Here is a 17,623-nt window from a genome sequence, read left to right as displayed (position 1 = left end):
CCCATCCCACTGTCCCAACTCAACCCATCCCACTGTCCCATCCCATCCCACTGTCCCAACCCAACCCACTGTCCCAACCAATCCCACTGTCCCAACCCATCCCACTGTCCCATCCCATCCCACTGTCCCAACCAATCCCACTGTCCCAACCAATCCCACTGTCCCAACCCATCCCACTGTCCCAACCCAACCCACTGTCCCAACCCATCCCACTGTCTCATCCCATCCCACTGTCCCAACCCATCCCACTGTCCCAACCCATCGCTCTGTCCCAACCCAACCCATCCCACTGTCCCAACCCAACCCATCGCTCTGTCCCAACCCAACCCATCCCACTGTCCCAACCCAACCCACTGTCCCAACCCATCCCACTGTCTCATCCCATCCCACTGTCCCAACCCATCCCACTGTCTCATCCCATCCCACTGTCTCATCCCATCCCACTGTCCCAACCCATCCCACTGTCCCATCCCATCACTCTGTCCCAACCCAACCCATCGCTCTGTCCAAACCCAACCCATCGCTCTGTCCCAACCCAACCCATCCCACTGTCCCAACCCAACCCACTGTCCCAACCCATCCCACTGTCTCATCCCATCCCACTGTCTCATCCCATCCCACTGTCCCAACCCATCCCACTGTCCCATCCCATCGCTCTGTCCCAACCCATCCCACTGTCCCAACCCAACCCATCCCACTGTCCCAACCCAACCCATCGCTCTGTCCCAACCCAACCCATCGCTCTGTCCCAACCCAACCCATCCCACTGTCCCAACCCATCCCACTGTCTCATCCCATCCCACTGTCTCATCCCATCCCACTGTCCCAACCCATCCCACTGTCCCATCCCATCGCTCTGTCCCAACCCATCCCACTGTCCCAACCCAACCCATCCCACTGTCCCAACCCATCCCACTGTCCCAACCCACTGTTCCCTACAGATAATGATAACCAGAAAGTTACCCATTCTAATAGGCCTGTAATGCCTGTGTGTACAGAAAGTGGTGTGATGCAGCCACATGATGGCAGCAGAGAACCTGCAGGACTGAGAGCCTGGGTTTAGATAACAGTAGCACCGTTATTGATGACTTATTGATTACCCGACTGCATGTGTCAGTCAGGTAAACTCAGTGTCAGAGTTTAATGTGTTAATGAAACAGTCTGTATTGTGGGAGGAGCTGTATGGGGCAGGAGCTTTTATTAGTATAAATATGAGCAAATTAGAGTAAGAAAGTACACCTGCAGTAATGGATTAACCAAAGAGTCAAGGCCCGCTATCCGAAGTCACACACTTGCTGCCATATCTACATATTTATATAGCATTAGCCTGCTAGCCAGCCAGGAGTAGGGAGGTAGAGTTAGCAGGCGTGGCTGCTTAGATAACCAGAACATGGTGCCAGATCCTGTTTCAGAGGCCAAGCAGTGACAAAGGTTCATAAAGACGTGGTCTGACATGGTGGTGAAAAGCTACCAGGCCGCTCTGCTGTGTAAAAGTGAGAATATTAGACGTTACAGGGATGATCACGCCAGCACACCGACACCATTTATCAGAAAGACCCAAGAACACTACTGCTCTCAGTTCAAACTAAAAAACCTAAAGGACTGACACTTCATCCTTCATCATCCTCAGAGAGGAGCAAGCAGCCTCAGACAGTTCTTTACAAACACCTTCATCTTCAAGACCCTGACGCTGGTCTACAAAGCCAAGAATGGACCAGCCCCTCCGTACTTCATGGCTATGGTCAAAACAGATCCAGGGCTCCAATGGCTGTAGAGCGCTGCCACTGCGGCCCAGGGGTTGAGAGTTGCTTTGCCATCAGCAGCCGGAGTCTGAGAGAGCACAATTGGCTATGCTACCATCATCACCCTTAAGCGATGTTAGCCAGCACAGGCGTCTGTTAGCTGGTGTGGTGGAGCTGGGGACCCACAGCTTTCCTCAGAGCGTGTCGGCTGCCTGGCGATGCCACATCGATGGCAGTTGGAAAAGAGGTGGTGGCTGACTTCACCTGCATCGAAGGATTCGTACCAAGAGCCATTCAAGCTACGGCTCGGCTCGACCCACCATCCTTTAAGACACACGGAAGTAAAGCTTCCAGACCTTTTCTGTTCTGGCACCAAAGTGGTGGAACGAACTTCCCCTCAGAGTCCGGGCGGCAGAGTCGCTCGCTGTCATCAATCACTTCTCTTCACCCCTGATTGGACCAACAGCAGTGTACTGCAAGTCTTATCACCTATCAAATAGTCTTTGACTTTTGTACTCAGGTAAGTCAGTACTCAGGTGTTTTAGTTTCAGTATAAAGTTCAATGTTTATCTACAATCGAGCTTCATCATCTGCTGATAAAACACTGATGTTTGTTCTTAAACTGAAAGAGAAAGAGCTTTTAAGCAACTTTACGTCAAATGTTTATTATAAACGACACACTTCCTGGAGGATAAAAGGTGAGGCTCTTGTGTTTCTTAGTCAGAGGGAGAATCATGCCTGACATAGACAGAACCATTCTTCTGGAGGCGATCTCAGCCCTCACCGGGTCCACAGTGAAGCCTTTCACTAAACGCAGACGGTCCATCCTATATGATGAACTGACCACTGAGAACTTTCTCCCGACTGTCTTCAGCCCGACCATCTACACTGACCCTGGCTTGCCTGTGTTGATGCACAGGCTCTCCCTGAAAGCTCACTCTGGAGATTCACAGTGTGATGGAGCTTCAGCTTTGAGGAAGGAGCTGTTTGTGGACATGGAGAACTTCTTAGACCCGCGCTTTGATTACGACTTCAGGCGTCGCTCAGACTCCTCCGAGTGCACTCGTGGTGGAGAGCCGTACACTCGGCCCTGGGGGTGGTACCGCTTCGCTCTGAAGGTGCTGGATAAGTACCCTGACGGAAACACCTGGCTGGGCCCGAATGGGTGGAGGAGCCATTCTTCGTTCAGAGAGTGGCCTGTGTCCTTCCACGGCACCAGCATTGAGGGAGCCAAAGGCATTGCAAGGTCCAACTACAGAGCTGGTGGTGGCCAGCTTTATGGCCGAGGCATCTACTCAACCCCTGACATCGACATTGCAGAACATTTCACCATGTTCAAGAAGTTTGAATCCAAGAACGGGAGAACTTACAAGGTCATCATGCAGAACAGGATCAACCCGGCCAAGAGGGTTTATACTGATGAGGAAGACTACTGGCTCATCCCGGTTCCTGAGGGCACCTCGGCAGTGCAAGAGAAGCAGATCGTGGAGGTGTCCATCCGCCCTTACGGCATTCTGATTAAAGAGGTATAAATCACAGACAGCTCTACACCAGCGGGGAGGAACCGAGGCCTGAAGTCCAGCAGAGTTCACAGCGACTACACCAGCAGTTCAGCTCGGCCTGGAAAAGAACAAAACTGCAGGAGTCCAGAGCTCCTCACCCCTGCTCCAGATGTTGTCCTCCAATCCTCCACAGTTCTGAGATATATTACTGTACGAAGTTTGTAATCAGGTTTGGGTTGTTGGTGGTTGGTTTTCTCGTTTGTTTTCTGTTTGGAATCAGAGGAGTGATTTAGTTTTTGTCTCTGTTCAAAACTAAAATCTATTTTCCTTCTTTTATTTTCTAAATCAGTTCAACACAGAAGCTACTCTGTACTTTCTGTTTATCAGAATCAGAATCAGAATCAGAATCAGAATCTCTTTATTTCACCAAGTATGTTACCCATACAAGGAATTTGTCTTGGTGATGATGAATGGACCAATAGAAACGCTCCAAATTCACCTGCAATAAAATCCCTTTACAGTAAAAAAGCATCTTCTCCTTCTCCTGCAGAGTTACTGGAGATACAAGTGTTTGTAGCACGTTTACTGTTTATGAGTGGGTTAAAAATATGAGACTATAAACTGTTAGTTAGTTTCACTTTCGCTTTACTGGAAGAGTCTGCCGGCTGTTCTCACACTGGTCAGGTCCAGCTGAAGTCTTCTCTCCACTCTGACCGCTTCATTCCTCAGCTGTTGTGGCGTTAGGCTGACACGAGCTCGTCCTCAGTGTTGGTTCTGAATCTTTATTTTTAGGAGAGGGGTGACTGGGGTAACTCCCAGTGTGAGCTGATACCACTAACAGCGGCCTACTGGAAATCTTCCCACCCAGAGTTGATAAGAGGGGTTTATAATCTTGGACTTCTGTACTTTCAGTTTGGAGTTCAGGGTAAAGTTCAGTGATCATCTACAGCCGAGCTTCTTCATCTGCTGCTGACCCCTGTCAGTCAGACTCGTCCAGAGAGCAGGAAGAGAGGGAGGTGAGCTCTGTGGAGAGGAGGACATGAGGAAGGTAGAGCAGAGCACATCAGTCCCGGGGGGTTTGGGGGGGTTGTACAGTATATGATCATGAGCAGACTTTACAGAAATCCAGAGATGAAACCTGTCATTACTCTGAGATTATCATCTCCACATTTCTCATTATTTTACACCCTGATGCTTCAAACAGGTGGTGCTGAAATAAAGCACTGAGCACTGAATTCAGCTGTTTCATTCTAAACCAGGTAAATTTTAGAGTCCTGTAAAATCCTGCTCAGCTACTCTCTGCAGTCACATGTCAAATAAATAAATCAGGTCAATCAAAATAAATAAATTAATCAATAATAAATAAATAATCTATATAATAAACAATAATAGAATAAACCGATAAAAATAAATAAATAAATATAATAAACAATTAATCAAAATATTTAATCAAAAATAGATAAATAAATAAAAATAAATCAGGTAAATCAGGGTGTCTGTTCTGTGTGTGTGTGTGTGTGTGTGTGTGTGTGTGTGTGTGTGTGTGAGTGTGTGTTCACTACCAGATGGGTTAATGCGGAGGACACATTTCGCTGTACACTGACACATACCTGCACCTTTCCCCTTTTTCACCTGTAAGTCCTGCTCAGCTCCTCTCTGCAGCCACACATCAGCGCCCTAAGCGCGTGGGCTCGACCTTTAGGGGTATTACGGTAGTGCATCAGATAAAACAGCAATACAGTATCTTCATATTTCACTTTATATAACAACATGAACACAGTCTGTTATCTGTGAAACAGCTGGTCTACAGGGTAGCTGAATGCTTGTATTATGGGATGTGGGATGAGTGCTGACAAGGGCAGTCTGAACTCCACCACAGAGCCCCCCCCCCCCGCCCTCCGGCTCGTGAACCCGACCGCGCATGCGCAGCACTACCGTAATACCCCTACACTGCGCCCCCGCGCGGCCAGGCGAGGAGGGCGGGGCTGCCCCGAAAGCGAAAGTAGTTGAAGTGTAGCGTTTATAGAACAGAACCCACTTCCTTAGAACCTCAGAGAACAGCAGGGAGAACCATGCCTGCCATAGACAGGGCAGTTCTCCTCGAGGCGATCTCAGCCCTCACCGGGAGCGCAGTGAGGCCCCTGGCGGAGGGCAGGGGGGAGCACAGCCCTCATGAAGAAGAACTGACCATCACCAACTTTCTCCCAACGGTCTTCAGCCCCAGCAGCTCGGCTGACCCCCCCAGCCCCTGCCCAGCCTCGCCTGCCCTCCCTGAGGAAGCAGCTCTCTCTGAGCTCTCTCTGTGGGGGGCCTCGGCCTCGATGAAGGAGCTGTTGGTGGACATGGAGAACTTCTTAGACCCTCTGTATGATTACGACTTCAGGTGTGGCTCAGGCTCCTCCGAGTGTTCCCGGGGGGGAGAGCCGTACACTCGGCCCTGGGGGTGGTACCGCTTCGCTCTGAAGGTGCTGGATAAGTACCCTGACGGAAACGCCTGGCTGGGTTCCTACGGATGGAGGAGCCAGTCTTCACCCGGTGAGTGGCCGGTGTCCTTCCACGGGACCAGCATTGAGGGGGCCAGAGGCATCACAGGGTCCCACTACAAAACCGACGATGGTCAGTGTTATGGTCGAGGGATCTACTCCACCCCGAACATCGACATTGCAGAAGGATACACCATGTTCAAGGAGTTCAGATCCAAGAACGGGAGGACATACGAGGTCATCATGCAGAACAGGATCAACCCAAAGAAGAGGGTCATCACTGGTAAAGAAGACTACTGGCTCATCCCGGTTCCTGAGGGAAGCTCAGCAGAGCAGGAGAAGCAGGTCGTGGAGGCGTCCATCCGCCCTTACGGCATTCTGATTAAAGAGGTGTAAACCACAGACAGCTGAGGAGCACCATTTCTGTGCCACATCTGGACAAAAGTATTGGGACACTGCTTCTTCTGAAATCAAGGCTATTAAAGAGCTGATCCTGCTTCTGTTGGAGTAACTGTTTCTACTGTCCAGAGAAGAAGACTTTCTACTAGATTTTGGAGGAACATTGCTGTGAGGACATGATTGCATTCAGTGACAAGCATTCCTGAGGTCAGGATGTTGGATGATGATCACCACCCCACCTCATCATCCCCAACTCATCCCAAAAGTACTGTATGAAGCTCCACCACCATCAATCCAGAGAACACAGTTCCTCCGCTGCTCCACAGCTCCTCAATGCTGGGGGGCTTTATACCCCTCTAGCCCACACCTGGCATTAGGCAGCATGGAGCCGATAGGGTCATGATGATGATCTGCTCCAGAGAGTCCTATTCTATTGGCAGTACTTCTCTACAGGGACTAGACAATGTGTGTGTGTGTGTGTGTGTCAGCAATGGGTGCAGATTAAAGTAGCTGAATACATTTATTAGAAGGGGTGTCCACAAACATTTGGACATAGTGTATATTGCCTCAGCATACGTGTTTTTACACCCACACCCCTTACTGAACCAGTGTATCTTCATGTTCCTGTAAGAGGCCTTTGCTGCTTTGGGCAACTGAAGCAGTTTATCTGCATTCCTTACCTGGTTCACACTGCAGTCAGCAGCAACCGACACAAAATCCACCCCTGAGGATTAAACCATAACTGTAAGTCTATATTTTAAAGGATCAGGGGGAAATGTCTGCATGTGTTTCAGTGTCTGGGTTTAATGTGTTAATGAAACAGTCTGTATTGTGGGAGGAGCTGTATGGGGCAGGAGCTTTTATTGGTATAAATATGAGCACATTAGAATAAGAAAGTACACCTGCAGTAATAGATTAACCGGTTCTGGAAGCGATCACCTCCAGGAGGGAATAAGGGGGTTGTATTCCCGACAGTCATCATATAGAAGAAAACAGGAGGACTATGGGATACACGTGTTCTGTCAGAGCGCGACTCTGTTGTCTTTGGCCCATTTCTTCATGATGCGGATGATGTACTCCACCTGTGGGTTCCCCGTGCTGCGCAGCATGGGCAACACCTCCTTCAGACTCTCTCTGGAAAAAAACATTAATAAAAATATTAAACAGAACATTTTATCTGGGTGCTGAAATCAGGAGAGCTTTTCACATTAAGAATCCATCAAATCACACAAAAGGATGGTGTGACTAGCTGTGAGGATTAGGGGATGATTGATCACGTGTCATGCTGGCTTGGTTGGTTTACAGCAGCAGTTTTTCAGTGCTGCAATCTTTAATACTCTAATAACTAATACTCTAATGCTTTATTTAAATCAGCAGCTCCAGGTTGACAATGAAGTACCTCAATTTCACAAGTTTTGAAAAAGTGAGATTTTTTGACATTTTTATTTTTGCAATGTTTTGTAAATGTTAAATCCAATAAATATTTGGTGTTGAAACGATGATGAGTGCTAATTCTGTACTGTACGATCATTCTGGTGTGGAGCACTGGGACACTACTCATGGAATATTGTTCCTCTTAAGCAAGAAGAAATATTAGTGTCAATATTAATGACAGTGCACTCCTAACAATAACGCCACAGGCCACGCCTCTTTATCCCTTTGCTGTGATGTCAGCGCTCATCGTTGATCAATCTCCTTCATGCCAGAAGAGCTTCAGTCTGAATCACTGTTCAGATCAAGCTGCTCTTCATCCTGAGGAAGACTCTCTGATCCACAGAAAGCTGAATGGTGGTAATTATATATATATATATACACATATATAGGTACTCTCTGACCTCGGTTCTCTTCCTGCGAGGATTAGCTGGAATATTCCAACACACGCTCCCCGCTTCCCCTCCCAGTACTCCGGGTTCGGGTCCAGTCTCTCCAGAACATCAAAAGCCTTTGCTGCATAATAAAACTGACCCATCTGCACAAAAGCACACAACACAGGTCGCAACCTCTCACACACACAGTCAACTACACAGTTCTGCAGGTCAGTTCCTCAGTCTCACAGTTCATACTGGACACTGAGGAACCCACAGTGCATTCACAGTGACTCAGCAGTTTTGTGACAGGGATGATAGAGGATGATTGGTGGAGGGAAAATAACATGACCAATGATGAGCTGTGTTGGTGAGGAACTGTTGAGGAACCTTGTAGCAGTCGTTGGCGATGAGCTGCAGGAGGCTGAAGGAGTCGGACGAGGTTTCCATCTTCAGGTAAAGTTCCCACGCCAGCCGAGCCTTCTGATTCATGATGTCTAAAACACAGCATCTGAGTTGATTATTATCACAGTGATGAATTACATTACAGTTCATCACACACGTGTACGGTGTATGATGGTATGGTTACTGGGATGAGGAGTATGATGTAGAGAGCCAGTAAACACCACCACCAGTGCATAACTGCATCAACTGCACAGCAACCAGCAGCTGAGTGGGTGGCAGCTCCTTTTACTGTAACAGACTATCAGAGACACAGACTGAGGAGCCGAGCACGGTCACAACCTCAGAAACCAAACCTCTGCACAGAGCTCTGGCTCTGGTGGCATCAGAACTACAGATTTTACTGATTTAATCAGAAAATCACGGCACTTTGCTTTTATCTGTTTAACAGAGTGCTGTGTGTCATGATCTGTGCTGTGCCTCATAAACTGTGTCCAAATACACATCAGTCAGTCTGATTATGGAGGACAGATTAATAATACGTACAGCATCGGGCCAGCCAGCTCAGATACACGTAATCATTCTTAATCTTCTCACTCTGGATCAGCAGGAACACCTGTTCACATCAAAGTCAGAGTCAGAGTCAGCTGTTTGAGTGTAAAGGAATTGTTCACACACACACACACACACACAGACAGACAAAGACACACAGACAGACACACAGACACACAGACACACACACCTCCTCGGCCTCCTTATAGTTCCCTAGAGCAGCTTTGGCCTGGGCGTAGTTGAAGTTAAAGGTGTCGTCAGTGTAGAAGTAACTCTACAAACAGAACCAGTGACCAATTCCACCATTACTGCTGATACACACAGTCATTACTGTACCGTAAAATACACACAAAGCCATCATTTACTATAAAAGAAAAAATATTTTTATGGTAATATTAATATTCCATCACTGTCAGAATAAAACAGTTATTAATAATAATAATAATAATAATAATAATGAATGTTAAATATTCATCTCTGCAAATGAAGAAACAGCAGAAGAGGAATTCTGGAATGAATATGCAAATTCACTCTTACAGATTCATCATCATTCATTTCAGACGCTCTTTTTAGGATGCCATTATTTCATGGATACATTGTGGGAGGGTTTGGTATTTTATGAAATGCCATTACATAGAATGTAATAAAAGTGGGTAAAGGTGTGAGTGTGTGTTCTGTGTGACGTATTAGCTGACCTTGACTGAGTTGAGGTAGATCAGCACATCCTCAAACTGTTTCAGCAAGAAGAAGCAGGAGGCCATACACTGCCGGCCCGGGATGGTGTCTGACACACACACACACACACACACACACACACACACACACACACACACAATTTAACTGGCAGTACACATGTTCAATTCAAATAATACTGTAGAAATACTGTATATGGAGTCTAGTGTGATTCATGTAGCTTTAACACACAACAAGCAACAAACACTGAGCAGCTTCATCAGTCGTAATCCAGGTAAAATGTTCAATAATGATCATATAACCCAGCACTAGTGTGTGTGTGTGTGTGTGTGTGTGTGTGTGTGTGTGTGTGTGTGTGTGTGTCACCAGACTGTACCGCATTCACTGGCTGAGCCGCCGACCAGCTGGAAAAACTGCTGTGCGATCTTTAAATGATCCCTCTAAAAAAAAAAGTGCACACACGCACACACACACACACACACACACACACACACAAATAAAGGTCCCTAACATTACACATATTAGAACACCTCCAGCTATCAGAATGTCTGTCTGTCTACAAAACGTCTATCCTTGTCTGGTGAGAAAGAGTGATGAGCAGAAACTCACAGATCCGATCTCCTGCCCCAGAGCAGCATTCACCACCCCCTTCAGAATATACTCCTACACACACACACAGAGACACACACACACACACACACACACACACACACACACACACACACACACACACACACATCAGAGTTTTGATTTCAGTTTGTATGAGTAGTTTGAGTGTAGTGTTTTTTTTAACAGGACTGTGGGGTTATTATACTGCCGTTTTATTCACACAGCGCCACCTTCTGGGTATTTAAAGATTTACATAGAATCCACATGCATATTATGTAAATATTTTAAAATATCTAATTATTTTGTTGAGTGAAAAGATCTTAAATCTAATCAATAGTTCTCTACTAATCATGTTCACATCAATGTCATATGATTGTTTTTTTCATTTTGTTTTTTTATATGGTTTTAAGGTTTTATTTCATTCACACAGAATTTAGCTGAATTTAGAATTGATTAGAAATAATGCTTTAAATAAGCAAAAGTATTGGGACATCAGCTCGACACTGTTGTTTCTTCTGAAGTCAATGGTATAAGGAGAGTTTCTCCTGCTAAATCCGTACAAACAAACACACAGAGAAGACTGGAGCTGATGGAGAGAGGGAGTACCTGAGGGGTGGTGGGCTCCAGGTCTTTGATGAGATTATATGCCTCCTGAACATCATCTGCAACACACACACACACACACCTGAACACTTGAGTTTCCCACAATCGATCACTCTAACCCTGCTCTGCCGGTCAGCAGCGGGACAGCGTGTGTACCTTGTCTGAGGTAGTAGATGACCAGGTTGAGTCGAGCTTCAGAGATAACGTCGATGAGCGGGGGCAGAACCTGCAGCGCCCCCTCTCCTCCCCGAAACACCACCAGGTTGTGGCGGATCAGTTCCTTTGCAAACTCAAATGAGCTGGAGGAGATATCTATCAGGTTCTTCAGTTCCGCCTGCAGAAGAGCACAGAACACACTCAGACCACAACTCACACACACTTTCTGTCCAAATGTATCCGGACACCCTTTTACTGACTGAGTTTAGCTGCCTTAAGGTGTCAGACACATCTGTATAATCTCCATATAAAACACTGACCAGTAGGACGGGACGCTCTGGAGCAGCTGTGATCACATGACTCCTTAGCTTACCGTGCTCAATGTTGAGTATTGGCTAGAGGGGTATGAAGCCCCCCAGATGATGGATCCTTCACAGTTTTTTTCTAAAATTTGCCAAAATATCACTTTGCTTTCAGTATCACCTCTCCTGAATCCTAACCCCCGTATTGTGATACACTACACAGCTCGAGTAGCTTCACAATCTGCTGTCTGTGGTGGTTGCAGGCTGTGTGTGTGTGTGTGTGTGCACCTCAGCAGCTTTGCCGTTGTACAGTCTGAAGTGGTTGCAGGCTTTGAGGTTCAGTGCTATGGTGGAGTCTGAAAAGTTCTGCAGGTAAACTGCCAGAACCTCCTGAGACACGTCGTAGTAATCCAGCTTATAATAGCACAGAGCCACGTACACATTCAGCGCCAGGAACTCCCTAGAGACAGACAGACACACACACACACACACACACACACACACACAGATCAACATTAACTGATACTCAACATAAAGATACTCAGCATGAATAGATATCAGACTGCAGCAGAACCGTGAGGCGTGTGTTACCTGTTCTGCAGCAGAACCGTGAGGCGTGTGTTACCTGTTCTGCAGCAGAACCGTGAGGCGCGTGTTACCTGTTCTGCAGCAGAACCGTGAGGCGCGTGTTACCTGTTCTGCAGCAGAACCATGAGGCGTGCGTTACCTGTTCTGCAGCAGAACCGTGAGGCGTGCGTTACCTGTTCTGCAGCAGAACCGTGAGGCGTGTGTTACCTGTTCTGCAGCAGAATGCGTTTGTAGATGTCGATGGCCTCCTGGTAGTGTGAGCGCATGTAGTGTATGGAGGCCAGGCTCAGCTGATCCTCTGTTACGTCCTCCAGGTTCTGGTGGAACCCCATCAGCTTTTTCTCATCCCCAAACTAAACACCAGCACAGACAGATGAACAGGTACCAGGCTGTTAGGAGCAAACACACACTGGAAAGCAGCAGGAATGTGAGGCACTGCTGCTACAAACAGTACAGACCTTGTGGGCTAAGTGAAACAGCAGTCGGTTCTGAAGCTGACTTTTAGGTCCTGCAGCAAGAAAACACCACAAAATACAATCAAATAAAACAGTGATTTTCCCATTTCCAGCTCCTCAGACACTTCAGGAGTTTTCCAGACCTTTGAGGGCCACTTCCTCTGCCTCTTTATAAAGACCGAGGAAAAACAGAGCGCAGCCCAGATGAACCCAGACCTCAGCGGGGCAGTCCGGCTTCAGGCTCAGAGACTTATACTCCTGAAATAAACACAGAAACACACAGAACTGAATATGAATATGAGCTCATTAATGCAGTGAGACTATTAATGAATATTCAAAATGAAATCCAGCTCAGAACTATAGCTCCTAATATGGGCTACACACCTAAGAATTTCACTAATAAATTTTTAATGAACCATATTAAAAGCCTGCTGGGTAAGTATATCATATTTTTACATCTGTAATATCTGAACCATCGGCTGAGGAGCTGAGAATCACTACAGTAGGAACTAGTAGTTTTGTCACTAAATTAAATAATTACTGAGACGTATTCACACTCATTCAGTCTCCCATAAAAAATACACACACACACACACACACACACACACACACACCTCCATTGCTCTCTTGTGGTCCCCCAGGTGGAAGGCACAGTAGCCGATCCAGAGGTCCGTGTTCTCCTCCGCCACCCCTCCATTCCGCTGGAACTGAAATGACAGACACTTCCGGTCTCTGTAAACCTTTTCAGGTCATGTCGTCATCGTACTTCAACCTGAGCTGCTTTTAGTTTATTAATATTTTCAGGGTGATGAACACAGCGATGTTCAGTGACAGCACAGGTTATATACACACCCATAGACCCCTGGCTATATGTCGGGGACCTTGGTGGACCACTTTGTGAACCATGACTCTTTACAGCAATCTCCAACCCTGCTCCTGGAGAATCAGTAGACCTTGGGTCCCACCCTGCTCCATCCCACCTGATCCAAACCAACACTCCAGAAGCCCCTTTTTGCTGAATGATTTGGGTCGGAACTGAAACCTCCAGGAAGGAACAGCAGCTTTCCAGGAGGTGGGCTGGAGGCCCCTGCTCTTCAGGTTAATGGGATGGCAGTAAATAGACTAAGGGCCCCTGCCCAGGCTAATGTGAGTGGGTAGACTGGTAAAATTGAGAAAGAGACTAAAGCTGCACTTAGGTTCTCACCTCCAGGAGTGTGAGGCCTCCCAGGTAGTCTCTCTGGCTCAGATAGTCCTCCAGCCTGGGGATCTTCCTAGTTTTATTCCTCCTTTTCTTCTCGCTGGAGTTCACTGATCCATCTCCCCCAACTGCAGGCTTCACCCGGGACAGGAGCTGCAACACCAGCCGTGGACAACCAGCTTAATAAATGATGTTATATTACAGAATATTATTAATAACACAACAATGCATAACCCTGAACTAACGAGTCAGTTTACGAACGTAGCTCAGTGGTTCGTTCGCTATCCTCGGTCCTCAGCAGCTCCTCACCATGATTCTGAGTCCCTGAGTCGGTTCTGTCTTCACACCATGGCGGTTCGGCCCGCAGGCTGAGGAGGTTTCACACGATTACCAAACTGAAGCTTCTGAGGAGGAGCTGCTCGAGCTCACCAGCAGCCAGCAGCCAGCAGGCTAGCTGACCGTGCTGACCGTGCTAGCAGCAGGCTAACTGACCGTGCTGACCGTGCTAGCAGCAGGCTAACTGACCGTGCTGACCGTGCTAGCAGCAGGCTAGCTGACCGTGCTGACCGTGCTAGCAGCAGGCTAACTGACCGTGCTGACCGTGCTAGCAGCAGGCTAACTGACCGTGCTGACCGTGCTAGCAGCAGGCTAGCTGACCGTGCTGACCGTGCTGACCGTGCTAGCAGCAGGCTAGCTGACCGTGCTGACCGTGCTAGCAGCAGGCTAGCTGACCGTGCTAGCAGCAGGCTAGCTGACCAGCTTTCTGTGCACAAACCTGTTCGGTTAGTTCAGCTAGTTATCTAGAACCCGCCTGGTATGTTCCTAAAACCCCGAGCTCGTGATAACCTACAGAGTTATGTCCGCACTGGGCTTCAGAGAGCTGCTGTACGGCACGGGAGCGCAGTGTTAGCTAGTGCCTAGCACGCTAATGCTAGCGCTAATCCCACACGGTGTGACAACACGGCGTTGCTAGGCAACAGTTTTCCGCCGTAAAAAGGCGATTTATGGAGATTTACAGTCACACAGAAACATCACTGACCTCTAATAAACTAATAACCCTCACCGCGAGTCGCTTACAGCTTCATAAAAGTTTAATTTGAAGCTCATTCAGACACATAAAAGCAACACTCCTCCGATCCTCTCCGTACAGCCCCAGTGGCCTAATGGATAAGGCACTGGCCTCCTAAGCCAGGGATTGTGGGTTCGAGTCCCATCTGGGGTGGAAAACTTCTTTTGTGTTTTTAGTTAAAAAAAAAAAAAAAAAAAAAAAAATATATATATATATATATACATATCGTATATTTATTTTTTTGTCCTTATGAACTGTGGAAGTATTTTAAACACGTTTGAAAAGGTTCTACCAGAGCACACCAACCATAAACCACCTGCCTTTCTGAAGGTCAGGGTACGAGTGACTAAGATTCTTATAATCATTAGACATGGTTAAATGAGTGGCTGTGGGTCATATTTGCTAGATGTTCTAGATCATACACCACTCCTTAGTTGCTTGTCTTAACTATGCTTTATAACTGTCCTTTGGTATGTGTATAAAATTAATTCATTATGAATAAACATAAATTGAGCCAGTCCACATGGGATGTTCATTCAGGACACAAACTGATAACCCAAGTTCTGCCTTTTTATATTAAGGTAAAGGTGCACGTATTTGTCACTGTACAGTGAACACAGCACAGAGAAATGTGCCCTCCACTTTTAACCCATCTGTGGTAGTGAACACACACACACACACACACACACTAGTGAACTAGGGGCAGTGAGTACACACACACCCAGAGCGGTGGGCAGCCAACTCCAGCACCCGGGGAGCAGAGAGGATAAAGGGCCTTGCTCAAGGACCAAACAGCGGCAGTTGGCAGGGCCCGGGAATCGAGCCCACAACCTTGATAGCCCGGCGCTCTAACCGCTGAGCCACCACTGCCCCTGTGGAACTGGACCGTCCACAAGATTTATTACTCTGCAGTAGTTATGAGCACACACACACCCCCCCCCCCACCATAACGTACAGATATTTTGATACACCTTATTCATTTTTTAGACGGTTCTAGTGAACACTTCTATTAACCTCAATTTTGATCATAATGTAGAAAGAAAGGTTCAACTTGCAGCATTTGACTCACTCACACCAACTGAATGTGGGACCAGGGTGGGAATTTATAACTATTCTACTAAACTAAAGCGGTGTTCACTCCACTTTCAACTTTAAATCATTTAACATGATAAAAGAGCAGTTGCAGTTTTCAAAGCACACTACAGGCCATTTGCCTTGACCCAACCGACACCATAAGCAACTGTGGGCTCATAAGTTAGCCCTGACCCAATACACTATTCATTGACTACTGGTTAGCCCTGATCTAATGGTGTACAAAAGGTTAGCCCTGACCAACAAACTACTTCTAAATGAATGTTAGCCTGAACGCACAGGTGCGGTGATTGTGTAACAGGTAAGAGATGAGCGAAAAGAACCACAACAGTTTAAACAACTCTTGTTTATTGACTCTTCAGACACACAGAGCTCCGAGCTGTAAATCGTTGTTTATGACCAGTCTGCAGTGGAGCCACCCCACTCTCCAGCCTGAGCTGTGGGGGCAGCAGACCAATCTTCGGTGGCAGGCTGAGCACTCCAGTCCTCTGCTGAACACAGAATACCCACAATTACATTCTGAACCAAAGCAGAAAGTGTTTACCCGTAAGAACCTGGAGAACACTTACTAGCATAAACCTCAGTGGTGGGGGCAGCCTTGGCAGGAGCAGCAGCTGGAGGAGGAAAGCAGCATCAATGAGTCCGAGCTCCCACCCATTTACACTCAGCGTTCAGAACAATGACTTCCAGATCTTATTTTAAGCTGAACACGCAAATTAGGGTCTTCTAGATGGAGCATTTAGAGAATATGCCAGCACTTTATGAGCCACCGGTTTTACATTACTGAAAACAAGAGGGGCGTTTACGACCAGGTGCGCTGACTCACCGTCGATGGCAGCAGGGAACTGCTGGATGGGCACTGATGGCACCTGGACGCCCTCAGACCAGTCAGCAACCTCCGGCTGAGCGAAGTCAGCCACAGGAGCGGTCCATTCACCCTGGAACTCATCCTTGCTGACGGCCTTCTCAGCTGCAGCCTGCTCCTCCTTCTCAATCTGCAGGGAGAGCACAGAGCATGTTCACATTACACTTCTCAAGCAATACCCCCTAAACCTGCTGCCGTCACTCACACAGTCCATGTTTATTATTGTTTATTAACAGTTGAAGTAAACATGGGCTGCAGTGGATCCTCACCTCCTCAGGATCTCTGTAGAAGTAAAGGTCAGGCATGACCTCCCAGGGGTGCTCCCGAGAGATGGTGCCACGCATCCTCAGAACCTCACGGGCCAACATCCACCACATCAGACCGACAGAGTGGGGACCCTGAGAACACAAGTATGTATTAACTTACAGAAACAGCGTGCCTCTCTCCTCCGCAGAGTTCATAACGTGCTGCGGGACGGAGCAGCTGAAACCGTGTGTCTATGAAAGGAAGGACGTCAGTTTGTGCACCTTGTTGTTGCAGGGGATGCCGATGTCGACGTATCTGAGAGGAGAGTCCGTGTTGCAGAGGGCGATGGTGGGAATGTTTACGTATGAGGCTTCGGTCAGTGGCTGATGGTCAGCACGAGGGTCAGTCACAATCAGGAGGCGGGGCTCCCTGAAGGCAGCCTGAATCTGATTGGTGAAGGTTCCAGGGGTGAAACGCCCAGCAAAGGTGGTGGCTCCGGTGGCAGAGGCGAACTTCAGCACAGCCCTCTGAAAGAGAAACCCATCAGAACATTAAAAACTGACCAACCTTACAGCACAGTCACGGAGTTGGGATCTGATTAAAGGCTATAGACTCCTACTAACGAGACGGAGGCTCTACACAGCCCCTCTGCATTAGAATTCGTTTAATTCATAATTAATTTTAACTACCATCTATTTCACTTTGCATTACTTGGGTCTGACCTGCCTTTTCCGCTGCTAATCCAACATCTTTCACTACAGGGGATTTGACTATACACCTTTAGATTAGAAATTCATCTAGTTCAAATTAAGTAAAATTATGTAGAAAATCAGAAGTAAAATACAAATTAATCAGATGAGGC

At 47.3% G+C, this 17,623-nt stretch overlaps 4 protein-coding genes and 1 non-coding gene across 6 annotated transcripts; 3 read left to right on the top strand and 2 right to left on the bottom strand.

The window, feature by feature from the left end:
• Positions 1-2,476: 2,476 nt before the first annotated feature.
• Positions 2,477-3,356, top strand: LOC140559321 (uncharacterized). Its single transcript, XM_072682800.1, has one exon. It carries the CDS (start codon positions 2,477-2,479, stop codon positions 3,272-3,274), a length of 798 nt encoding a protein of 265 aa, XP_072538901.1. The 3' UTR covers positions 3,275-3,356.
• A 1,910-nt stretch (positions 3,357-5,266) lies between these two features.
• Positions 5,267-7,619, top strand: LOC140559705 (uncharacterized). Its single transcript, XM_072683276.1, has one exon. It carries the CDS (start codon positions 5,317-5,319, stop codon positions 6,121-6,123), a length of 807 nt encoding a protein of 268 aa, XP_072539377.1. The 5' UTR covers positions 5,267-5,316; the 3' UTR covers positions 6,124-7,619.
• On the bottom strand, positions 6,971-14,560 carry ift56 (intraflagellar transport 56). Of its 2 annotated transcripts, XM_072683273.1 has the most exons (17): positions 13,799-14,557; positions 13,496-13,642; positions 12,906-12,998; positions 12,435-12,549; positions 12,295-12,344; positions 12,044-12,189; positions 11,537-11,708; positions 10,947-11,124; positions 10,794-10,849; positions 10,188-10,241; positions 9,955-10,018; positions 9,581-9,669; positions 9,076-9,159; positions 8,880-8,949; positions 8,322-8,428; positions 7,962-8,095; positions 6,971-7,260 (listed from the first exon to the last, which is right to left on the bottom strand). In XM_072683273.1, exons 1-17 carry the CDS (start codon positions 13,799-13,801, stop codon positions 7,149-7,151), a joined length of 1,674 nt encoding a protein of 557 aa, XP_072539374.1. In that variant the 5' UTR covers positions 13,802-14,557; the 3' UTR covers positions 6,971-7,148. The 2 variants fall into 2 exon arrangements, with proteins under 2 accessions (XP_072539374.1, XP_072539376.1); XM_072683275.1 differs by lacking the exons at positions 6,971-7,260; positions 7,962-8,095; positions 8,322-8,428; positions 8,880-8,949; positions 9,076-9,159 and having other exon boundaries at positions 9,583-9,669; positions 9,955-10,016; positions 13,799-14,560.
• Positions 14,561-14,638: 78 nt separating this feature from the next.
• On the top strand, positions 14,639-14,711 carry trnar-ccu (transfer RNA arginine (anticodon CCU)). The gene has a single exon. It is a non-coding gene; the product is annotated as a tRNA-Arg (tRNA).
• A 1,270-nt stretch (positions 14,712-15,981) lies between these two features.
• rpsa (ribosomal protein SA) lies at positions 15,982-17,291 on the bottom strand (the record flags this gene model as incomplete). The annotated part of the gene is made up of 5 exons (XM_072682799.1): positions 15,982-16,141; positions 16,220-16,264; positions 16,477-16,645; positions 16,785-16,913; positions 17,043-17,291. Coding segments are annotated over 5 exons (690 nt in total), but the record flags the coding sequence as incomplete, so codon positions are not given.
• Positions 17,292-17,623: the final 332 nt, after the last annotated feature.

The sequence above is a fragment of the Salminus brasiliensis genome, chromosome 7 (assembly GCF_030463535.1).
Source record: "Salminus brasiliensis chromosome 7, fSalBra1.hap2, whole genome shotgun sequence".
Lineage (NCBI taxonomy): Eukaryota > Metazoa > Chordata > Actinopteri > Characiformes > Bryconidae > Salminus > Salminus brasiliensis.
Note: the sequence above shows the minus strand (reverse complement) of the source record. Positions and strands in the feature narration are given on the sequence as shown.